The sequence below is a fragment of the Aedes albopictus genome, chromosome 3 (genome assembly GCF_035046485.1).
Source record: "Aedes albopictus strain Foshan chromosome 3, AalbF5, whole genome shotgun sequence".
Lineage (NCBI taxonomy): Eukaryota > Metazoa > Arthropoda > Insecta > Diptera > Culicidae > Aedes > Aedes albopictus.
In genome coordinates, this window is record NC_085138.1 from 28,795,437 (window position 1) to 28,820,833 (window position 25,397).

Consider the following 25,397-nt stretch of genomic DNA (forward strand, 5'->3'; position numbering starts at 1 on the left):
CGAGTCTGTGGCCACCCTGAGTGCATGATGGGGCTTGGTTCAGTTTTATATGTGGCCAGTTCTACTGGTGCTGGTCCGGATCACTCAAATGGCCATAACTCCGGAACGCCTTGACCGATCCGGACCATTTTCAATAGCAAACAATGCGGTGAAACTCCGGTTCGATTCGAGCTATAATCCGAAAAATTGGCCAATGGGAAGTGTGCCCTGAAAGTGAGTGACCTTTTTGTACACAGACATACATACACACATACAGCCATCATCTCAATTTGTCGAACTGAGTTGATTGGTATATGTGACTTGACCCTCCGAGCCTTCTATCGAAAATTCGGGTTTTGAGTGAACATATAGCCTTTCAGTACACTTTGGTGTACGAGAAAGGCAAAAATGTTACCAAGTACGAAGTCAAATAGTTTGGCAATACATACCTAATTAAAATAATGACGAATAGGTAAATTTTCTTTCAAAAAGAAAACAGATCAAGATCTAAAAAATGAAGGGAAATCGATTTATTTTTCAGTTAATTATATACGTATATATTTTATAATCAACGATACTATGTTTCTACTATATTTCCTAATTGGAAAATTACATTTTCGGATTTGTGCCGTTTCCTATGAATACGTTGTTGTTTTACAAATATTTAAGACATTCATTCTCAATAGGATATCCATGCTTTCGTATGGTACTTTTTCGCTTTTGCCAATAATCAAAAAAAAAAGTTTTTGAGAAATAAATGGGAATAAGAAAAAAAAGGGCCAGTCTCTTTCGAAAGTTTCCTTAAATTTGATCTAAATATAGCCAAACGTTCTAGCTAACAAGCTTGTATGAAGGCGCACATAAAAATAAGAACAAAACGTAAGCAAAAACCAAAACGAACGTCTTTAAATCAACTATCACAATTAGAGTTCCATGTCTGTCAATCTCAATCACAATCGCAAGCCATCTCTCCCACTCACTCTTTCAAGCTTAGAAAATATCTTCCACTTCTGGATTTTTTTGCCGAAATTCTAAAACTTTACCTCCAAATTCGGCGCCGAAGTTCAATCCGCACTGGAAAAGCAAGTGTTGCACACCCGGACATCGTTCAGCCAGCCCCGTTTCGGCACCGGTTGGCGATGTTCCGAGCACGCCGCACAGATGGCGTTGCCACAGGCCCGGCAGTGGTGCCGCCGGCGATCGATGGCCTGGTAGGCCACGGCGGCCGAACTGTTCTGCGGTGACGACCGCGAAGGCGATGTGGCCATCGTGGTACTGCCGCCGTCCCGTGACGCCTGACGATGGCCATTAACCGAGGAATCGGCCCGGACCAACGGTATCGACGAGTTGATTTCCTCGGGCGACCCGAACACCAACTGGCAGATGTGGCAGCGGGGAGCTTCCGCGTCCGGAACCCAGTAGGAGGGCCGTGCGGAATCTTTGATGAGGTCTGTGTTTGGTCCGAGGAAAGGTGTTAGGATTTCAACTCTGAGGTTTATTGAATGTTCTACTAACCTTTGGGATACTCTAGCACCGCCCCGAGGTTGCTCAGCGTATTGATGAACACTTCGCCGTACTTTCGCACCAGAACGTCCCCATCGCCGGGGTTATTGTTGCCTGTAGAAGACGTCAGATCTTGTTCAATTTCTTCGTCAATCATGGCTGAAGATGAAGAATCGGAAAATGTCGGAAGGAACGCGCCTTAATCGTTATTTGAGCTTTTCCTGTGGGCTATCTGGTGACCTACCTGCAACAGTTCCCCCGTTCGTGTCCCCGTTGGTCCACTGCTGTCGCTGGAGATCCTCGCGACAGCCGCTGCACACCCGAACCGGATCGCTCCACCCTCGGCTGACCACGGGCATCCGATATTTGGAGCAATTACTGCAGAATCCTTCTCCGCAGTTACGGCAGTGATGCTTCTTGAGGTCGAATCGTTCAAAGTTGACCGTGCAGCCTTTGCAATGCTAGAAAAAAGAAATCAGACCAGAACCAGTTATTCCGGGCCGGTACCAGACAAGTGTGACCCCAAAAACACTTACTATGATCTCGCTATCGGGTCGCCAGTAGGCCGGCCGGATCTTGTCCGTTACCCAGGATCTGATTGCGTTTGTGGGTTGCGCTCCGACACTGGCGAACGCATCGGTAAGATACGCGACCCCATCCAGGACCAGCTGGGCCGAGTGGGTGGGACCAGTGACGGCCAAGCCTCCGTCGTTCCACACATGCACGATTTCGGTTCTAGTGGGGAAGAGGAAGGACGGGGAAGAGAAAAATGAGAAAAATGTTTTTCTTCGGAGAAATCCTGCTACAATGCGGCCTTTTCAATATCCGCGTCCTAAATCTCACACTTCTAGTAATATCTGTAATGACCTTAACCTCCCGTTAATCTGAAACAAATGTTGGTATACTCTTGAATCCCGAGAGAAATCCCTGAAGACTCCTTCCGGGAGGAATTCTTGGATGAATCCCGGGAGCAACCTCGATAGGAATTCCACGAGGAATCCCCAGGAGGAAACACTGAACAAACACTGAAGGACTTAACATAATCATGAGGGAATTCCTGAAGGAATTCTAGAAACCATCTCTAGTAGAGGAATCCCTAAAAGAATCCCAAGAGAAATCCCTGTAGAGGCGCCTCGTACCCTCACTTTTTTCCTTTCGGCAATCCAAAAATCAGTTGATTACGGCAAATTTATTAACAAAGCCATACGCGCCAACTTGTGACGTAGTTGAGGGGGCGAGGCCTCTCAAAACCAATCAAATACGGAAAATACTGACGCAGTTCAGCTTATTTAGGCATATTCACGTGAAAACTAGTGCATTGAGCTGAAAAAACTTGAATATTGTCCAATTTTTGAGAGCTTCGCCCCCCCAACTACGTCACAAGTTGGCGCCTATGAACAAAGCCAAAAGGGAAATAACCAAAATCACTAGTTTACGTCATTACAAGCTCATTTGTTCATAACATTTTGAAATGCATACTTGTATAGAACAGGTTGATTAGAGGTTAGGGAATCTCTACTGAATCTCTGGATACATCCGTGAAAGAATCCCAAAACAACTTCTTGATGAAATCACGGGAGGTATCTCTGAAGGAACCCCGAGAGCAACCAGTTAAGGAATCCCTGAAGGAATACAGGAAGAAATCTGGGAGCAATTCTGTTCTGAGTAGAGTCCCAAAAGGGAAGCAAATCTGGAGGAATCCCAAGAAGAATCAATGAAGGAAACATGAAAGGAATCCCTGAAAGAATCTCTGGAGGAGAAATTCTGGGAGAGCATACGTATAAAATAATACTGGGAGAATTGCTGAAGGAATCCTTGGGGGAATTCTTGGAGAAATCCCTGAAGCAATTCCTGGGAAAGTTTTTAGAGAATCCTGGAGAATCTGGAGAAATTCCTGCAAGAACCCTTGGAGGAATTTTTGGAGGATTCCCTGGAAGAATCTCTGGGAATATCCCTGGAGAAATTCGTGGAGAAATCCCTGGAAGAATCCCTGAAGCAGTTCCTGGACGAATCTCTGGAAGAATGTCTGGAGGAATCCCTAAAAAATTCCTGATAGTATTCCTGGAGAATTTCCTGGAAGTATCTCTGAAGGAATTCCTGGAGGATTTCCTTAAGAAATTCTTGAAGGAATTACTGACATAGTTTCTGGAGGATGTCCAGGAGCAATTTCTGGAGAAGTTTCTGGAGGAATTCCTGAAAAAAAAATTGAGGTATTTTCTGGAAGAATTCCTGTAAGAGATCCTGGAGAAATCCCTGGATAAAATCCTGAAGAAATGCCTGGAGGAATTCCTAGAGGTATTCCTGTGAAAATTGATGGAGGAACCGCTAGAGGAATTCTTGAAAGAATTACTGAATGAACTTCTAGAGGAATCTCCAAAGGAATTCTATTTCTATTTCTGTTATTTTTCTTTTTCTGAAAAATAATCCCTTGAGAAATTCCTTTAGGAATTTCTAGTGGAATTTCTGGAGGAATTCCTGGAGAAATCCTCGAAGGAATTTCTGAAGGAGTCCCTGGGGGAATCCTTGAAAAAAATTGTGAAGAAATCCCTGGAGGAATCTCTTGAGGAATATCTGGAGGAATTCCTGAAAAATTGTTGAATGTATTCCTGGAGAATTTCCTGGAAGAATTTCTTAGATGATTTGCTGGAAGAATCCTTAGAGGAACTTCTGGAGAATTTCGAGGAGAAATCCCTGGAAAAACCCTTGAAGCAATTCATGAGGGAATCTCAGGTAAAATTCCTGGAGGAATCTCTGAAAAATTCCTCTGAAGTATTCCTGGAAAATTTCCTGCAAGAATCCATGAATTATGAAAAAAATCCCCAGGAGATTTTCTGGAAAATTCCTGGAGAAATTGCTGACATAATTTCTGAAGGATGTCCAGGAGCAATTTTTGGATAAATTTCTAGAGAAATTGCTGGAGAAATTTCTGAAGAAATTCTTGGGGTAATTACTGGAGAATTTCTTGGAAGAGTTCCTTTGGGAATTGCTGGAGGAATCCTTAAAGGAATTCCTGGAGGAATCTTTGGAGGAACGCTTGCAACAATTACTGGATGAATTTCTGGGGGAATCTCTAGAGAAACTTCTGAAAAATCCCCTGAGAAATTCTTGGAGGAATTTCTAGAGAAATTTCTGAAGGAATCCCTGGGAAAATCGTTGGAGAAATTAGTGGAGAAATCCCTGGAAAATCCCTGAAAAAGTTTCTTGAAGAATTTTTAGCGGAATTTCTAGAGGAATCCCTGCAGCAGTTCCTGGAGGAAATTCTAGAGGAATTTTTGGAGGAATTATTGAAAAAATTCTAGAAGGTATTCCTAGAGATAATCCTGGAAGAACTTTTGAAGTGTTTCCTGGAGAAATTCCTAGAGGCATTGCTGACATAATTTATGATGGAATTTTTAGATTAATTCCAGGTGAAATTCCTGGAGAAATCCCTGAAGAAATTCCTGGAGGAATTCCTCGACGAGACCCTGGAGAAATTCCTGGATGAAATCCTGGAGGAATGCCTGCATGAATTTCTGGATGTGTCCCAGGAAGAACTCCTGAAGCAACCCCGGAAAAAGTCCTGGAGTAGTCCCTGTAGCAATTCCTGGAGGAATCCCTGCAAGAATTCAAAGAGGAGTCCCTGGAAGAATGCCTGAAAAAAATCCTGGAAGAATGCCTAGGAGAATACCTGGTGGATTTTTTGGAGGATTCCCTGAAGTAATAACAATTATTCTAGGAATTCTTGGAGGGATAAACTAGAGGAATGCCTGTAGGAATTACTAAAGTAATCTCCAGAGGAACTTCTGGATAAATTTCTAGAAGAATTTCTGGCGGAATATCTAGAGGAATCTCTAGATGAATTCCTGGAGGAATTTTCAGAGAAATTCCTGGAAAAATTCCTAGAGGAATCAACAGTCCCCGGCAGCGCTTGAATTTGAGCGAATATGAAAGATACAACCAGTTATCAGCGCCAGCAACTACTACGAACAAATACGCAAAGGGAGCGAAGAAAAACCGAACCAACTGTGACTGCTGTTCCTCATCTGAAACATGTTAGCCAATGAAGGTATACTGCTAAAACTCTGACTTGAACAGCGTCGGTCAAAGAGGAGCAATTCCTGAATTCCTGAAAGAGTTCTTTAAAGAGTACAAGGAGGAATTGCTGAAGGAATCCTAAGAAGAGTTCCTGGGAGGCTCTTTGGAGGAATTTTTAAAATAAGTTGTTTCAGAAAGAAACACAGAAGAAACTCCCGAGTTACGCCCTGCAGAAATTCTTGGAGGAATCCCTGGAGGATATCCTAGAGGAATGCCTGTAGGGATTAACGAAGGAATCTCTAGAAACACTCCTGGAGGAGTCTCTAGAAGAATTACTGAAGGAATATCTGGAGGATTATCTAGAGGCATTTGTGAAGGAATTCCTGGAATAATTCCTGGAGCAATCTCTGAAGAAACTCGTGGAGGAATCCCTTGAGAAATTCCTGGAGGAATCCCAGGAATAATTCCAGAGGAAATTGCAGATGGAATCCTTGAAAAAATCCTGAAGGAATTCTAAAAAAAGTTCCTGGAGGAACTCTTTGAGGAATCCCCGGAAAAAGTTCCTAGAGGCACTCCTAAGGAAATTCTTAAACTGTGCCTGGAGGAAGAACTGGATTAAATTCTGGAGGAATTCCTGAAAGAATTCCAAGAGGAACTCCTAAAGGAATTCTAAAAAGTGTTCCTGGGGGAATCCTTGATGGAATTTTTAAAATAATCCCCAGAGTTGTTCCCGAAAGAAACACAGAAGAAATTCCCGGGAGAAACTCTGGAGGAATTCCTGGAGGAAAACCTGGATGGATTCCTAAAGAAACCCCATAGGAATCTCGGAAGCAACCCCATGAGGAATTCCTTTGGATATCCCAGGAAATCGTTCTTAACAAATTCCTGGGAGAGTTTCTATAGGAAAAAAATATGAACGAATCCATTTTTGGACGAATTATTGTTGGAATCTTTACATGGACTCCCAAAAGAATGTATTGTACAATGTTTTAAGGAACTCCTGGATTTATTTTTTAGTCAATCTCTGGTAAAATTTCCTGTAAGGGTTTCTGGAAGATATTCCTACTGAAATACTTCGGATTATTCTAGATTGAGTTATTGGAGCAATCTCTAGTGGAATTCTTGAAGGAATATATGGAGTAATCCTTGAAGAAATCTCTGAAGGAACACTTGCAAACATACCTGAAAGAATTTCTGTTAACATTCCTTAGGAAATCCCTGGAGTAACCCTCGAAAAAAGCACTGGAACAATCACTGGTGGAACCTCTATAGACATCCCAGGAGAAATTCCCGGAGGAATGTCTGGTGAAACCCATAGAGGAGTTCTTGAAAAAATCTCTAAAGCAATCCATGATGGAATCACTGAAGGAAGCTACGGACAAATTCCAGGAAGAATTCGTCGATGCATCCTTGCAGAAGTATCTGCGAAAATTTCTGAAGAAATCATGGAAAGCATTTCTTGTAACAAAGCCCGAAACAATCACTATCGGAACCTTGCAAGATGCCCATGGGAAAATTCACGAAAGAGAAACTCCTGGAGAAGTCCCTTTTGGAATTTCTGAAAGAATCCCTGAAGAAGTTCCTGAATAAATGCATGAAGGGATTTCTACAGGTGTCCTTGAAAGGATTCGTATAGAAATCCCAGGTATTTTGCTCTTAGAATGACGTTTGTTTGAATTGAATACTAGAGAAAATTCATGTAGCAGTAGCACATAACCACACTCTATAGCAGTATATGGTTCTACAAAGTCTTTCTTTTTCCCCACCGCAACCGGTTCCGGCATATCTGGAAAATTTGGCATGCTGTTTTTGTATTCCATTAATAAACATCACAAAATTTAACCATTCAACCAAGCATGTTATTTGATAAAATTCTATTATAAGCTTGAAGTGGTTCTCTTGAAGAAATATTTGGCGAAAGTTCCTGTAGTTCTCGAGTAAAAGAGGTTTGATAATTTTGGATAAAAACCTTAATTTTTAGAACAGCTTTTTTTTTAGATTTTTTTAACTCTGAGTTATTGATAATCTTTGAGTTGTCTCGATTTAAAAAAGCGTCCCTAATAAAACCTTATAAGGAATCCCTGAAAGAATCCTGGAGGAAACCCAGGATAAATCTTTGAAGATATCCGGGCAAATTCCGTTGAAGCAGTCCTAACGGATAAATTAAAAAAAAAACGGAATTCCAAGAGAAAATCTAGAATGAATGTCGGGATGAATCTTTCAAGGAATCCCTAGAAGAAGCCCAGGAACATTAAGTTACGAAATCCCTACAAGAATCCCAGAAGAAATCTTCTAGCTAGCGGATCACGGAAAAAAATCCTTAAATAATCCCGGGAGAAATCAATGGAATAGTCCCGGGAATAATCCCTGATGAAAACCCGGGAAAATCCAAAAGAAATCCCAGGAAAATCAATGAATGATCATAGGACGAATCCTCGAAGGAATCGCAGGAGGAATCCTGGAGTGAATCTCGGATGGGAAACACTGAAGAATTCCCGGGAAGAAACTGAAAAAAAAAATCTGCAGGGATCCCGGAACAAAGCCCTGAAGGAACCCACGGAAGAATCTTGACAGGATTCCCTGAAGGAACCCCGAGAAGAATCCGTTTCTAATCTGGGAAGGATCTCTGAAAGAATCCCGGGAGGAATCCTTAGAAGAGTGCTTGAAGGATTTGCGAAAATAATTTGAGGAGAAATACTTGGAGGAATCTCTAGAAAATTCTCGGGATAAATTACGAAACGAATCCTGGTAGGAATCTTTCAATGGGAGCATGGAGGAATTTAAGGAGGTTTCCTATTTTCAGGGTGTTTACTCATAAAACAAAATCAAGATTCCTGAGATTTGCAGGTTTTTTTCAGCGGGGAAAAGGAAATTCGTTTAGAGGTTTGCTTACACACCAAAAATCGATTGAGCGTTTCAGCAAAAGTTTGCTGAATTTTGAGGAGCTGAAGGTTTCAGTAAACATTTTGCTGAAATTCAGCAAAATTTTGCTGATTTGTTCAGTAAACTCTGCTGATCACCAGTAACGTTTTGCTGAAATTCAGCAAACTTTGCCGAAAGTTCAGCAAAAATTTTTGCTGAACCCTTCGGCTCGGCGAAATTTAGCTAAATATTGCTGAAAGCGTTTGGTGTGTAGAAATATTACTGGAAATCAATCCAGAATTCGTTCCGCTATTCCTTCAAGATTGCTCTCGAAACTCTATCCATGATTATTCCTTGAATTTCTTCCAAGATTCCTCCTTGGATTTCTACCACAATTCCTTCTTTAAACTTTTTCGTAGTTTTTCGAAGAATTCGTCCTGCGAGATCTTCCGTGAATGTATCGAAAGTTTTGTTTCTAGATGTTTGTCGAATTGAATTTCTGAAACATGTTCCTACGATTTCTTCCGGAGTTCCTCTCAAAATTACTGCACGGATTTTTCATTGGGTCTTTGCAGGAGTACCTCGCGGGATTTCTTTCGGAGATTTTCCCGATTAGCCTCCAGTGTTTCTCCAATAGATCTTTGCAGAGTTTCTCGTCAGATTTTCTGACAACGAATTTCGCAAGTTATCCCAAGAGAGAAAAATCCCTGCAAGAACTCCGGGAGCAACTATTGAAGAAATTCCAAAAAAATAGATCCAGAACATGGGTCGCAATATTTTTGTCGGTAGCGATTCTGGGAAGATCATTGAAAGAAACGGCTACGAGGAAAAGCCTGGAAAAAGCTCTGAAAGAAATCACGGGAAGAACTCCATAGAAAATATCAGCAATAGTTCATGCAGAAATCCCAAAAGGCACTTCCAAAAAAAAAAGCCTAAGAGAAAGTCCAGGATAAATTCAGAAAAACTTTGAGAAACATTCTAGGATCCACACTGGAAGAAATGTTCTGATTACAGTCCCGGGAGAAACTCCTAGAGGAATCTATCAACATACCTATATAAAAATGAATTTCTGTCTGTCTGTCTGACCCTCATGGATTCGGAAACTACTAAACCGATTTGTGAAGAACTTTGTATGTGTGATGTTCGTTCTGAACATCCCCAGCGAATTGTCATTTGACGTTTGCCTATCGAGCAAACGAGCGCGATATAGCCGAAGCCGAAGGGCTCCTCTTCAGCTGAAATAAATCAGACCATCAGTCTGTTCTGAAACTCCACTAGAAACAGTTGCTTTTACAATCACGATCCCCAGTTTTAGTTATCGGTGTCTACCCAGTCGGCCCATCAGAAGTTCTTCAATTTGGTTATTTAAAAGTGTCGACGAGAAAACCATTTTTTTTCGCGTGCGTGCAAAGTGTTTCCGCCACCTAATCAATCAATTTCCCCGTGGGACGGTCATCGACGTAGCTGGTGAGCAACCACGAGAAGGACCAACTCGACGCAGAGGCAAAAAGCTTTCGCTGAGCATTTCGACCGGCGCTTGGAAAATTGCTTGGTTGAATGGAAGGCTAAACCGGCGACGCTGTAAAAGCGTAAGTAAAGTGAAAAAGTAACAAGAAGAGCTATGAAAAGAAAGTGAAAGTGCTACTGTGACCCCACCATTTTGTTTAATAGCGTCACTCGATTTTGATCGACCGGGACACAATTGCTGGTGAAAACTGAAAAGGCCTTTTCATTTTTTGTATGTGGCCAAGAGTAATAGGGTGGTTCATAAAAACAATTGTGCTCTATTTTGTTTTCAGCAGTGCAAAACATTTTGTTAAGTGAACAATTTGTTTCGATTGATTATTAACAGCAGCTTTTTTCTTCAAATCTAGTAGAGACAATTGAAAGAGTTCGACGGCGGTCCCATATTCCGGGGTATTCGAAGGAATTCCAGGCAACGGCTCTGGATTGTTGGACGGTTGTCGCTTTTGGATGCTATTTGTCGTGGTTTGCTTGAAGTAATCTACTGGAAAGAAACAATATAGGGTGAGTAATTTTTACTACATTCTGTTTATGTGTGGTTAAGACCAGTGTTTTTCTTTTAAATTTCAATCAACTAAGGTGATTTTTTTTTCGTCCCTGATTTTCTCAAATACGATTTATGCGAATTTGTTATATTACTGCCGATTTACCATCCATTTTGATAATTTGGGGAGTGACAATTACCTTTATATTTTGAACGCCATTTATTTGATTATTGAATACCCTTTTGTAAATTATTGAATACCATTTGCCGATTTTTGAATACCCTTTTGTGAACTACTGAATACCATTTATTGAATATTGAATACTTTTGTTGAATACTGAATACCTTTGTCGATTACTGAATACCTTTTATTAATTGCTGAAATTTTTTTGACTATTTCTGAATACATTTGCTTTTGAATACCTTCTATTGATTTCGTATTGACAGATAGAGCAATGAGTTCCATTGTGGCTTTTTCCATGGAACCCTACCGACGGGGTACATCGTTTAACGATTGGTATACACGCATGACATACTTTTTCCAAGTGAATAATGTTGAAGAGAAGAACAAGTTGGCATATTTTATAACAATGAGTGGCCCGGTAATTTTTGCCGAGATAAGACTTCTCTATCCAGCGGGGAACTTTGAGCAAGCATCGTTGGCAGATATTGTGTCAAAGCTAAAGAACCGTTTGGACAAAACAGACCCCGATATGGTGCAAAGGTACAAATTTGCGACCAGAGTCCAGAATCCGGATGAAAGTACGGAGGACTTCATTTTGAATCTAAAATTACAGGCCGAATTTTGCGGGTTTGAAAATTATAAACAGGTTGCTATCCTAGACCGCCTCGTGGCTGGCATTAGAGATAAAAACCTCAGGCAGCGGCTTTTAAGCGAGGAAAATTAAGGTGAAACGGGACGCCGTGTTATTTTTCCTATCTTGCCTCTCTTTCTAACAATTTACCTCGCGATTTTGAAGATGGTAATCTCGAGTTCTATTGCACTGAAGATGATGAAAAACAATCAGCATGTGCAGTGCAAGTGAGCATACACAATGATAGGTTTTTGTTGCAAAATACGAAGTAGAATCTGAGATTACCATCTTAGTAGCAACAGAGCAATGGCGGATATTTACCCGACCGTCCCGTCCGCCCTTAACTCTTGCAAATGCCGAAAAACTTATCGCAACATGGGAGGTAGCACGAGCTAATGCCGGTACTACCGACCAACAAAATGGGGGGCAATCTGGTTTGGTTGCAGCTTTGTCTAACAGTCCAGCACAAAGGGTAGGAGAAACGGCGGCAAGGTTGAGCAAAGTTTATCAGCTGGCGGGAGAAGATAGGGTAGGAGGTAGGGGAAATGTTAAAAGTCGCTTAGGGTTCAGACCGACGGAAAGATGGCAGCCAGCATACCGAGGTGGACGTAGAGCTGATGCGAGTAATTCCCAGACACAGGAGGGACGACAAGGACATCGACAATGGATACGACCCGATTACTCCCAGATGATTTGCAACTTCTGCGGAGTCAAGGGCCACATTCGGAAGAAGTGCTTTAAACTGAAAAACCTACATCGCGACGCAGTGAATCTAGTTGATTCTTACAGGCCAGGGCCATCAGCAGACAGGCACATTTCCGAATTGTTGGAGAGGATGAATACCCGGAACGACGAAGAGGACGAAGATTCTGACTCAGGTAATATACAATGCATGCTAGTGGCATCTATTAACAAGATAAGCAACCCTTGTTTGGTGCGGGTGGAGATTGAAGGCAAGGGTCTAGAAATGGAAGTTGATTGTGGAGCGTCGGTATCCGTTATTAGTAAAAGACGATATCTGTCGAAGTTTGACAATACTCTGCGAAAATATAATGAATCGCTGATGGTTGTTAATGGGTCAAAATTGAAGGGGAGGCAATAGTTGCAGGTAAATTCAATGGTAAAGAGGCGCTAATGCAGTTACTAGTTTTAGATTGTGAAAATGATTTTTACCCACTTTTAGGGCGCACATGGCTTGACACGTTTTATCCCAATTGGAGACATTTCTTTACTAATTCCTTGCAGGTTTACAAGGTAGATGAGACTCCCGGTAAAATTACTACTGATGAACTGAAAAACAGATTTGAAAATGTATTTACAAAAGATTTTTCGTCACCTATCCGCGGTTTTAAAGCAGATTTGGTAATAAAAGATTCCAACCCTATATTCAAAAAAGCCTATGACGTTCCTTATAGATTGAAGGACAAAGTATCTTTGTATTTGGATAAACTGGAAAGGGAGAAAGTAATCACGCCAATTGATACCAGCGAATGGGCCTCTCCAATCGTTATAGTTATGAAGAAGAACAATGAAATTCGTTTAGTTATTGATTGTAAAGTGTCTTTAAACAAAGCAATTGTTCCAAATACTTACCCTTTGCCTACATCACAGGATATTTTTGCAAATTTAGCTGGATGTAAAGTGTTTTGTGCGCTGGACCTCGAAGGCGCATATACGCAGTTAGAACTAACGGACAAGTCCAAGAAGTTTGTGGTCATTAACACGATGAAAGGATTGTATAGGTACAACAGATTGCCACAAGGTGCGTCGTCAAGTGCTTCGATTTTCCAACAAGTAATGGACAAAGTTCTGGAAGGGATTGAAAATGTTACATGCTACCTCATGGCTGGTAGCGTTCAAGTGGCAAAATAATAGTGACATTAGTGATCAAAATAATCAAAAAAGTGATTAAATAGTGATTGAATAGTGACCTCAAAATTGTTGAAAAATTAAATTTATATGCTGAACATTTGATGAATTCGTTTGTGGTATAACTATATCAGATGACTTTGAGACCTGACTTTTACAGAAATTGTTTGCCATTGCTTATACATTCAGCTATTCCAATCATTACTGCATAAACATCGGCCACAAGTCTGAAATCAAAGCTTCCTGGAAGATATATTGTCGGGCCGCCACCAAACCGGACTTCGCACAATCAAGTCGCGACGCGACCCAACTAGCGACGTTTTTTAATCATGTCAAAAGTAGTGCGCATCCTTCCCGTTGTTGTCAGCGACACAGCGCACTAGATGCGAAACAGTTGCGACACTTGTGGACCAAGAAAATGGCAATTTTTGATTGAATGTCGGTCTTGATTCCAACCGGATAGACAATAAACTAAGACCAGGGCCAAGTTTGATCATTACACCAAAACTGCAGGTAATAAGTTCCGTGAAAATCACTGACAAGTAGAAATCTCAAGCAATTTAGTTACCAGGTAAAAAAACAAGTTTTCCTTCGATGCTTGATGTTTGTTACTTCATATGTTGAAGGATTTATGCATGTTGATTGTAAAGTTTGTCTAAATGTCTAAATTAAACACATGAAATTTGACTGCTGTAACTGAGTGAATCCATTGTTAATGTTATATTACTGTGGCCGAATTCCAATGTAAACTTTATTCGATTTTTTTCTTTTGTTCATCAGCAAATTTCCTTTTCTTGGAAGAAATTATGCGTCGAAATTCACCCACTCATGTTTTTCAATGATCCTAAGGTTACAATATTTAAACTGGCATTTTTTGAAAAATTTCGTGCCTCAGAAGAATTATTCTTCCTTTCCGGAATCCCTAAATATGGATGTGGACAGCAATCAATTCTTTCTATTCAATAACCTTCAATTGGCTTCTTTAGCGCTGATGAGATAATTCCATATTCTGAATCTGCATGACAAAATGAGCCGAAATCCAAATTTTCATGAACTTTGGTGCCCGGGAACCTGTTTTAAAATCAGTTTGAAGTTTGTATGGGAGCGATTTATCGAATCACCCCTCGTCGTATTTTGTACTGGGCGGAGCTGTCAAACAGTTGCCAAGCTGTCAAAAGGTGATTTCAAAAATCTCTTTGGAATTGTTGTTAGCTCAGAAAAAGGTGCTTTCATATAAAATCTAAAAATCAGTAAATTTTTCTTAAAAAAAAAGAAAAAAAAAATCGAGTAAAGATTCCGTAAGAAAAAACTTGAGGAACTAGTGGTTTTAATCGATTTAAAATCAATACTGAATTTCTAGAATTTCTAGAATTTCTGGCATACGCCACGACAAGAAATGCCTCGAAAAACTTCTCGCTGAAATATTGAAGATTTCATATTGCACTCCTGAAAAAAATGTAGCCAAAGCTATGTTGGGGAAACTTCTGGAATTGGATGAATCATTAAAGTTCTGATGAAACTTATGGATTCTTGGCAAAAACCGTTAGATCAATGAACTTAGAGATGAACAAAAGATTCTTGAAGAAATGTTTTGAACAAGCTTCTGGATTCAATTCAAATACATAATACTCTTGAAATAACTCCACTAAATTTTTCATCACTATCACGTGCATGGAGATTTTCATAAGAAACTCTAAAATGAACTCCATCATAAACTCTTTCAGATTTCAGCGAAAATCTGTTAAACAAATGACGTCACAACTACCTCCAGTAATTTCATCAGAAATTTATCTCGCATTTGTAACAGAAATTGTTCTGCAAACTCTAAAATTTATTGAAAACATCCGATTAACTCGAGATAAACCAATCCAGGAGAATACAATGCACTGTGTGTTATCGTATTTCGATCCGATAAACTTATTTCAGGCCAAACATGTCTAAAGGTCCTATCTGCAGAAGAGAGGCTCTCTTTGGTTTCCCTCTCTTTCGTTAATATCTCAGCTGTTTATTTGTATTCTGATTGTCTCCTTGCATTGAACGATGACCAAAACAGTCGTCTTTTGATTTGTACTGCAAAAATAGTTGAAAAGTGTACCATTACATTGTGATAATTGAAAGAGAAAGTGATCAAAGAGAGCCTCTCAAATGCAGATAGGACGTATTGAAATGTTTGGCCTGATTTCACACATTTAATCATTACCAGTTTTTAAATACGTGGATAAACTGAAATTTTAAATACAGGAATATTGCAGTGTTAAATACTATTTAAAAGTATAGTAATTCAGAAGTTCATCTATAATCTTAGCTGCAAATCCATCTTCACTTCTCCCAAATACAATAAAATTGTAGTTAAAGGTCGACATAACAATGATTTAATAAGCGGCGCAGATGATTTTTTTAAAACAAGGTTTTTGGAGAAAATTTGTGCAGCCATTTTGGCATTGTTGTCTAACCAAAATTCTTATATGGTTAGAATACCATGTTGTCATATTTACGAAAATAGTGACTTTAGTGACCATTTTACTGAAAAAAGTGACTTTAGTGACTTTTTCATGCAAATAGTGACTTTTTAGTGACTGACTCGAAAATAGTGACCAAATCACTAAAAAGTGACTCACTACCAGGCCTGCTACCTAGATGATGTCTTAATAGCCGGAAAGACCGAAGAGGAGTGTAAAAACAAGCTTTTATTGGTATTAGAACGATTAGCCAAGGCTAATATAAAAGTTAATTTTGAAAAATGCATCTTTTTTGTTACAGAACTTACGCATTTGGGACATATCATTAGTGAAAAAGGTCTAATGCCTTGTCCAGATAAAATATCAACAATAGAAAAAGCAAAGGCCCCTAAAAACGAGTCGGAGTTGAAATCATTTTTGGGTTTGTTGAACTATTATCACAAATTTATCCCTAACTTATCTGCTAAATTATACCCGTTGTACAATTTGTTGAAGAACAATGTTAGGTATACATGGGATGACGACTGTCAAAAAGCTTTTAATGAAAGCAAAAATTTGCTAACCAAAACAAATTTTCTAGAATTTTTCGACCCCAGAAAGCCAATGGTAGTTGTTTCAGACGCTTCAAGCTATGGTCTTGGAGGTTTGATAGCTCATGTGATAGACGGCGAAGAGAAACCAATTAGTTTTACATCCTTTTCCTTAAATCCAGCGCAAAGAAAATATCCAATTCTACATTTGGAGGCATTGGCCTTGGTTTGCACGGTGAAGAAATTTCATAAATACCTTTATGGTAAGCATTTCACGATTTACACAGACCACAAGCCTTTGGTGGGAATTTTTGGCAAAGAAGGAAAAAACTCAATTTATGTGACTAGATTACAACGTTTTGTTTTAGATTTGAGCATATACGACTTTGATATTATCTACAGACCTTCGCATAAATTAGGGAATGCAGATTTCTGCTCCAGATTCCCCTTAGAACAGGACGTACCTGAACACTTAGACATAGACGCCATAAAAAATATCAACTTCAGTAAGGAAATACCTATTGACTCAAAATTGATTGCCGATGCATCCAAAGAAGATGATTTTCTACGACAAGTTGTATCTTACATGCTTAATGGCTGGCCGGACAGACTTGACAGGCAATTTCATGATGTCTTTTCAAATTATGTGGATTTAGAACTAGTGGATGATTGCCTTCTCTTTCGAGACAGAGTGATCATTCCTAAAATTTACCAGAAACAGGTTTTGACTTTGTTACATGCGAATCATTTTGGGATTATTAAGATGAAACAATTAGCACGGAATACTGTGTATTGGTTTGGCATCAATAAAGACATTGAGAATTATGTAGCTAACTGTGAAGCATGTAATAGTATGGCAATAGTTCATAAATCCACAGAATCGTCCAACTGGACGCCGACAACGAAACCTTTTAGTAGAATTCACATTGATTTTTTCTTTTTCGAACACCGCACTTTTCTACTTATAGTGGATAGTTTCTCCAAATGGATTGAGGTGGAATGGATGAAACATGGAAGAGACTACGCTAAGGTTTTAAAAAAGTTAGTGACTTATTTTGCTCGTTTCGGTCTGCCGGACGTTTTAGTTTCGGACAATGGCCCTCCTTTTAATTCCTGGAATTTTGTGGACTTTCTACAGAAGCAAGGCATAAAAGTTATGAAAAGTCCACCCTATAATCCATCAAGTAACGGTCAAGCGGAGAGGTTAGTAAGAACCGTTAAGGAAGTCCTCAAGAGGTTCCTAATGGACCCTAAAATGATGGAATTAGATTTGGAAGACCAGATTAATTTATTTTTGTTTAATTTTAGAAATAATAACTTAACAAAAGATGGATGTTTTCCTTCTGAAAGAATATTTTCTTACAAACCAAAAACTATTTTAGACCTTGTTAATCCAAAGAATCATTACAAGAAACATATGTATAAACCACAACCCGATGATGCAAATCAAACTGAGCAACAAAGCGGAAAAGTTCCGAAAACTTCAGAAGATGCTCTTGATAAACTGATTGCGGGAGATGAAGTGTGGTATAAAAATCACAATCCACAAATTCATGCAAGATGGATCAAAGCCATATTTATTAAAAAGCACTCTAACAATATTTTCCAGATTTCCATTGGAAGCGTGGTCGCAATGGCTCACAGAACACAGATAAGGATCTGTAAGGAGGACTCCACGGGGCAAGGGCCGAACGTGTGGGTTACCCTGAGGCAACAACATGGCAGACACCAAGATCCACCAAGCTTGATCATCCCCGACGTAGAACCACCACCGAGGACCGAGGACGGACGAACACAGACTCCGAGGGGAGCTCGGAAACGGATGCATCCGATACCCGTTGACGATGTTGTAGAGCTACGTAGATCTAAACGGTCCAAGAAAAGTAACCGTAGGGATGAATATCATTATAACTAATTAAAAATTAAACCTTTCGAGTGAGTTTTAGATCAATTAACATTGAATTCGATTTGTGGTATCATAAATAATTTATTGTACTTTCTGAATATTTGTAACTTTGTAAAGGGGAAAGAATTGTGATGTTCGTTCTGAACATCCCCAGCTAATTGTCATTTGACGTTTGCCTATCGAGCAAACGAGCGCGATATAGCCGAAGCCGAAGGGCTCCTCTTCAGCTGAAATAAATCAGACCATCAGTCTGTTCTGAAACTCCACTAGAAACAGTTGCTTTTACAATCACGATCCCCAGTTTTAGTTATCGGTGTCTACCCAGTCGGCCCATCAGAAGTTCTTCAATTTGGTTATTTAAAAGTATGTGGCTACTTTTGGGACCTGGAAAGGTTCTTAGCATAGTGTGAGACTCCTTCGAATTCTGGAAAGGGGGGCTCTCATATAGATGAAGTTGCTGGGGACTTCTCTAGGGAGCTGTATGACAAAGCACAGTAAGCAGACAGTACGACGTTTGTCGGGACACCTAGTTCAATAAAAAAAAACCTCGGATGAAACTTTAAAAGAAATCCCGCGAGAACCTTTAGGAAACATTCCGGCTGAAACTCCTGCAGAAATCCAGGCAGAAACTGTAGGAGAAAAGACACGGAAATTTCATGAAGAATTAACAGGAGAAACTTCGGAAGAAATATCGGAAGAAGTCCTGCAGAAAATTCGTGAAAAACTCCTTGGGAGATCCCTAGTATGAATCTCAGAAATAACTTTTTAGCAACTCTGGCAGAAATCCCGAGAAGATCACCGGGAGCAAACGCGCAAAATCTTCAAGAGGAATCCCAAGAGAAGCTCTAGGAACAATATGGCGTGGGGTTCAGGAAGAAATACAGGAAAAACCACTGGGAAAAAAAATCAGGAAAGAAGTTCTTTAGGATTCCTATGAAAAACTTAGGAAGGAATACAAGAATCTTCAAGATTCTTAAGGAAGAACAACTGTTCGAATCTTAGAAAAATGCCGGTAGATATGCGGAAGAACCTCCGAGTATAATTCAAAAAGGAATAGCAAGAAAAATGGCGTGTGAAAATACGGAAGAAATCTTATGATAAATCCTGGATGGCATTCCAATTCAAGAGATAATTCTGGAGAAATTCCTGAAAGAAACCCTGACTGACGGCGATGACATAGTGCCGCTTCAAAGTGAGAGTGAAAGTGCGCGTCCATAGGATTTTCGTGAATTTGCTATTGTTGATATTCTTCTTTGCGGCTTCGCACACGCGCACTCCCACTCTCACGCGTAACTATAACGGCACCCTGAGGATATATGACATTGCGTCGGATCAATTCGAATTGTCTGTTAAATATCACAGTTCACCTCAATCCAAAAGCTAAAAGCGGCGCTTGAAAATGATCAACTGTGAGCCTTCGCGTGGACGCACGACCGCAGGACGTGATTTGAGGATTTAAGTAGGCCATGAAAAACTGACCGGTTCGAGGAGATCAGAAATTTTAATCATTCAATTTTGGACCTTCAAGAAAGCCAGACGAACAAAATTAACAGCAAGAGCAGTCCGAACTCAACTGAAGAAGCAGAAAATCTCCGGACCTGACCCCTTCCCCCCTAATTTCAAGCAACAACAAATTTGCGGCAATGCCGAAACTGAATAACACGGTAAGTCATCCATAAACCTCGTGTACTATGGAAAGGGTGGAGTGTGTAGCCGACGTTTCACAAAGAGAAAAAATCCGAAATTGCAACTAGCGTGTGGGACCTAGAAAATCTGATTTCCTTTTTGCTTTTCTTTTACCAGCCACCCCTTGAAGAGGACGAATATGAACAGCAACCCAACGATGCGATGGGCCGTCGGCGTAGGTCCCGACGCCGTTCCCGTTCTCGTTCGCGATCGCGGCCACGTTCCATGTCCCGCCGGCGTCGTAGCCGCAGCCGTCGTCGCCACTAGGAAAAACGACCGCCCCACTTTCCCCCCACACTAGACAAAAAGGGGTCGTTGAAATTCGCACTTTTTACCTAAATAAACAGTACTGAAAAAAGAAATCAACCTTGTTCTTTTCTTCGCGACTTACCTGACGGCCGTCTGTTCTGGGGATTTGTTTCCGTACCAGTGCTGCCGGGAGCGGTAGATTTCCCCGCAGTGGGGACACTCGATGACCGACCCGCTCCAGGCGTACTTGGCCAGTCCCAACCAGGAGGAATCGTTGCTCGTTTGCGTTTTGATGTTGACGACCACTTGGCGACCGTTGACATGGCACTTGTTGCACAGGTACACTTTGTTCTCGTACTGGTGCTGGTAGGTGCAGGGTCCGGAAAACTTGTGGTCCTCCTTGGTTTCCAGGTGGCCCATCGAGAGCTGGCAGCGCACGTTGCACGACTTGCAGAACGTGGTACAGGTGAAATACTGCTCCGGGAAGGTGTTGTGCGGTAGGGATGAAAGTTCTCCGTTGAATTTTCTGTTCAGTGCCTGTAGGGCTTCAAAAACAACGTTCGGTTGCCGTGGCGACCGTACCGTTGTATTTTTCAACTCTTTCTCGAGCGCCATCCTCAGTGGCTCGTAGTTGGTGGGAGGGTGTCTGGTCTGAACCCCGACGTACCGCAACGAGCTAAATGCCAACAGTTCCATTTTTTGCTTGGCAAAGCTTTCCCTCAGAATATCCTCCTCGGTTTTCCCTTCGGAGCTTTCCTTCAAAATTTCCGTATTCTGCGTCTCTTGGAAAATGATCACCGCCGGCCCTAGCGATTGCGGTGTCAATGTAGATCCGAGTGATTGCAATGCCCCGGAAAAGTACTTCGTAAATGCTCTCGAAGCCGTCCCCAAAAATTTGTACATATCCGTCCGCAACCGCTCAGACCTGGTCCTATAGATAGCGATATCCGAAATTGCCAGAACTTTGAGCAGCATTCGCATTTGTCGATTTTCGTTGATGGTTTCCCCTAGCAATCCCTCGGTATCCAAGCAAAGGACATTGTTGTGCTGATGATACGAAGCCCAAATACCCAACGTGCACGAGGTCTGCTCCGACGAAGTCCTGAACACCTCCGCCCCATCGAAAAACGCATGATTCATGGTGTGGCTCTTCCCGTCACCGGTGTTCCCAAAGATCGAAACCACCTTCAATTTGGCATCGGGCTGCACGCGCAACTTCTTACAAAAATGTTCCGCCGACCTCGGTTGGACATTTTCCTTCTCGTCCATCAGGAGGAAACTCTTCGGTCGGCTGCCTATGGTCAGCGAGAGGTCTCCGCTGTCGTCCGGGTTCAGGGTCAGCGAGACCAACGCCGCCGATGGGGACACCTCTGCCAGGACGTCCGGACGCAGGTGCGATTGCGACGAAAAACTGTTCGTCCTCAGCGAGTGCCGGTCCGGACTGGAGGCCTGGAAACGAGAGAAGAAAGAAGAAAAAAGTTAAAAATGTGTTTTTGGTGAGAAGGCCGGATGTGGAGCGGACCTGGTGGGACGCCAAGGTCTTGGGATGGAATCCCACTCTTGATAAACTTCCGAAAAAGTGAGTTTTTTTCTTCGAAAAGGGGGTTAAGCCGTGGGTCCAAAAATGTTTTCAAGAAATCCTTAATGGTGTTCCTACAATAGTTTCTCCATGGTCCACTGCACGAATTTGTGCTGGCCTGCTTTCTCCCACAGGAAATTTGACGTTTGAGCGGTGCCGACACCGCTCAAACGTCAAATTTCGTGTGGGAGTAAGCAGGCCAGCACAAATTCGTGCAGTGGACCATTGATTCTTTCAAACCTCTACGTTCTGCTACTCCTGCAGAAGTTTCTTCTGAAATCCTCCTGGAATTCTCTTGAGATACCATCTAAAATTCTATCCGAAATTCCACAAGAAGTTCCGTCCGAGATATTTCCAAGAGTTTTTTCTGGGATATCTCCTTTTGAGAATTCCTCCTTCTGGTATACCTCCAGGAATTTCAACTGCGATTTCTTCCGGAACTGCTTTACAAGTTTATTCTCAGGATTCCTCCAGTATTTTCTTGAAGTTCCTTCAAGAATCATTCCAGAAAACTCACCCGGGATTTCTTCCGAGATTCCTTTAGAAGCTCCTTGTGGAATTGCTCCACAGATTATTTCAAGAATGGGAGTACAAGATTTGTAGCAGTGTTGATACTTTACTGCAATGAAATGGTTCAAAACCGTGGGTTGGGTTCTACACACTTAATTTTTTTCGCTGAATCTCGGCAATTTGCCTTGCTTTTTACCGAGATTGGCACCGCCGAGCGCTCAGCAAACTAGTTTTCCAACGAGATCTCAGCAATCGTGTTGTTTGTTTGCTGAGGTCCAGAAAATGTTTTGCCGAGATTCAGCTAACAAGCGTTATTTTTTACCGAGATTCACTGCCTATGATCGCATAATTGCCCCATATGAATAGGAAATCCAGCAAATATGGGACTGATATGCGATCATGGGCAGTTCAGTATAAATATTTACTGAGACACGGCGGTGCCGACGTTTGCCGAGCTCATCTTACGGCGGTGACATAGTAGAGAGTTGCGTGAAGCGAAGCGCAGTGCGACGCGTTTGCGTTCGAACAGTTTTTGTAAGCGCCAGTGCAAAACGCATGGTGAGACGCGTTGACCAGTCAGAGTGAACGCGAATCACAGCGTCGACAGCTGCGTCAAACCATTCCGTCGAGTGCTTTCACGCGCGTGCATGCACAAGTTGCTGTACGGGGAACTGATGGTTGCTAGGACCGTCTCATGATTCTGTGCGCCTGGTGTGTGCTGTGTGCTGTTTGAGTAAATTCGTTACGACGGGGTTGAGTCAGGTGTGAGTTTGGTCGTGGTTTGAGAGTTCTCATTATGCTGATGGTTATGATTATGGTGCTGGGCATCGGTAATTTTGCTTCGGATACGCGTCACAAGGCGCATCACTGTGTCATGCTTCGCGTTGCTCGACGCGTGTATGAAAGCTGATCGACAAACGCGTTGCGCATCGCTTCACGCGCCGCCTTACTATGCCATCGGCCTTAGTGTGTATGATTCCTTGCCTGATTTGACGCTGTTTTAGCAAAATTTTGGCTAACTGTGTTGTTGAAGAACCGAGAAACGGCAAATACAACAACACAGTCGTCCCAAGTGTTGCTTAAAAAGCATCAAATTAGGCAAGGAAGCATAATAGTACCCATCCCACGCTTTTTGGGTCATTTCATTGCAGGAACGTCTCATTACTACAAATCTAGTACTCCACCGATCGTGTCTTATTTTTTCAGGGATTTCTCCGACCGCGAGTTCCAGGAATCTTTCAGGGAGTCCTTCCGGGATTCTTTCAGGAGTTTCTTCTAAAACTCTTGCAGATTTTTCTGGGATTCTTGAGAAAGTTCACTCTGAAATTCCTTCAGATGTTTCTAATGGACATTCTCAAGAAGTTTCTGTATAGAATTCTTCTACGAATTCCTTATCAAATGCGTAGAGGAGTTCCTTGAGAAATTCCACCAGTGGTTCTGAGCTAACATTTTTGGAATTTCCGAGAAAAAACCCTCTGAATACATTCTAAAAGAAACAGGAAGAATCTCAGCAGAAACTTATAAAGCAATAGGACAGATCGGTGAAGTACTAGATTTGTAGTAATGAGCTGAATTTTAGTATGGTGAGAAGGTCAATTCTCTGTTTCTGCAATGAAATGGTGCAAAAAGCGTGGGTATTATGATTCCTTGCCTAATTTGATGCTGTTTGAGCAAAACTTTGGGCAACAGTGTTGTTGTTTTCTCCATTTCTTTCAACATAAACAACATAGTTATCCAAAGTTTTGCTCAAACAGCATCAAATTAGGCAAGGAATCATAATACCCACGCTTTTTGCACCATTTCATTGCAGAAACAGAGATTTGACCTTCTCACCATACTAAAATTCAGCTCAATACTACAAATCTAGTACTACATTGAACGTGCCCCATTAGAGAAGTAGCTTCTGGAGGAATCTCTAGTCTAGTCTAGTCAATTTCACCTTATTCAAACTCATTCAAAACACTTTTGTGGGTGACAGATTCCTCTCATCAACCAAAAGTGATCACTTTAAAGTCCCCATGCTCTCAAACTTTTATCATTATTCAGTTTATATGGATCCGGCGATACCAACACAAATTGCGATAGACCCATCTTCACCACAAAATAATACACGGAGCAGGAGCACTTTCGTAAACTTTCCAAATCCACCCGGCACAATCACTTCTTGGAGTGACAATTTTCTTCTCTGCCGGATGGCGTAGCACCAGAAGTTTTTCCCTTTGACCGGCCGAATCAATAATAAATGCGGAAACGATGAAAACGTGACAGCTGGCTAAGTAGCTCCTGGAGGAATCTCTGGAAAAAAAATCCCGGATGATTCCCGAAACTTCTGGATGAACCTCCGAAGGAATTAGCTTCTTTAGCGGTGTTGAGATAATTCCATATTCAGAATCTGCATGCAAAACTGAGCCGAAATCCAAATTTTCATGAATTTTGGTGCCCGGGAACCTATTTAAAAATCAGTTTGAAGTTTGTATGTGAGCGATTTGTCGAATCACCCCTCGTCGCATTTTGTACTGGGCGGAGCTGTCAAACAGTTGACCAGCTGTCAAAAGGTGGTTTCGAAAAATCTCTTCGAAAGCGATTTTAGGTACCAAAATGAAGTTCTAAAAATCTGAAAAAAATCATGGTGGTTCAGAAAAAGGTGCTCTTTCGTATAAAATCAAAAAATCAATACATTTTTCTTAATTTAAAAACCCAATTTCTAAAAAAAAAAATCCGTAAGGAATCTCTAAAGGCGTTCTGGAAGGAATTTCTGGAAGATTCACCTTTTTAGGAATCTAAGAAACTCCTACAAGAATTGCAGAACGTACTTCTAAAAAGGAATCTTGAATAAATCCCTGGAAGAAGCTCCCTGAGGGATCCCACAGAGAACTCCTGGAAGAATCCTGGCATAAATTTTAGGAGAAATCACGGAAGGATAGTTAGAGGAAACCCGGGAAGAATTCCTGGGCAAGTCTTGAAGGATTTCTAGAACAAATCCCTGTGAAAATCTCGGAAAGAATTTGTGGAGGAATCATGAGAAGAACTCATACTTATAGAGGAAGAGGAAGCCGTGAAGAATAATGGAAGGAATTTCTGGAGGAATCTTAGCAGGAGTTTTCAGAGGAATTTGTGGATGAATAGCAGAAGTAATCGCAGCAAAAATTGCTTGAAGAATCACACCAGGAATTTGTACAGGAGTCCCAGCAGAATTTCCTGATGGAACACCAAGAGCCCACGTAGATTTTCGGGAAAAATGCTAAAATGAAATTCGTGGGGAATCCTCTGGATAAAATCTATGTAGTCATTTTAAAATAATTCCTGGAAGAGTCATTGCAAGAACTGTTTGAGAGATTCCAGCAGAAATTCTTAAATGATTCGCAGCATGAATTCCTTAGAAATGCTTGGACGTATCCCAGAAGCAACTGTGGAGGAATCCGTAAATA

The 25,397-nt window shown here is 41.2% G+C and overlaps 1 protein-coding gene and 1 long non-coding RNA gene across 2 annotated transcripts in view; one reads left to right on the plus strand and one right to left on the minus strand.

Annotated features, from left to right (window-relative positions):
- Positions 1 to 487: 487 nt before the first annotated feature.
- Positions 488 to 25,397, minus strand: part of LOC109418444 (zinc finger FYVE domain-containing protein 1) — a gene marked incomplete at its 5' end in the record, with an annotated part of 52,377 nt that continues 27,467 nt past the window's right edge. Inside the window, 5 exon segments of the mRNA XM_019692633.3 lie at positions 488 to 1,429; positions 1,495 to 1,641; positions 1,727 to 1,943; positions 2,019 to 2,217; positions 20,023 to 21,329. Coding sequence (XP_019548178.3) covers positions 1,044 to 1,429; positions 1,495 to 1,641; positions 1,727 to 1,943; positions 2,019 to 2,217; positions 20,023 to 21,329 — 2,256 coding nt within the window. The 3' untranslated portion in view covers positions 488 to 1,043.
- LOC109418445 (uncharacterized) lies at positions 19,330 to 19,997 on the plus strand. Its single transcript, XR_002132103.3, has 2 exons — positions 19,330 to 19,609; positions 19,749 to 19,997. It is a non-coding gene; the product is annotated as an uncharacterized LOC109418445 (long non-coding RNA).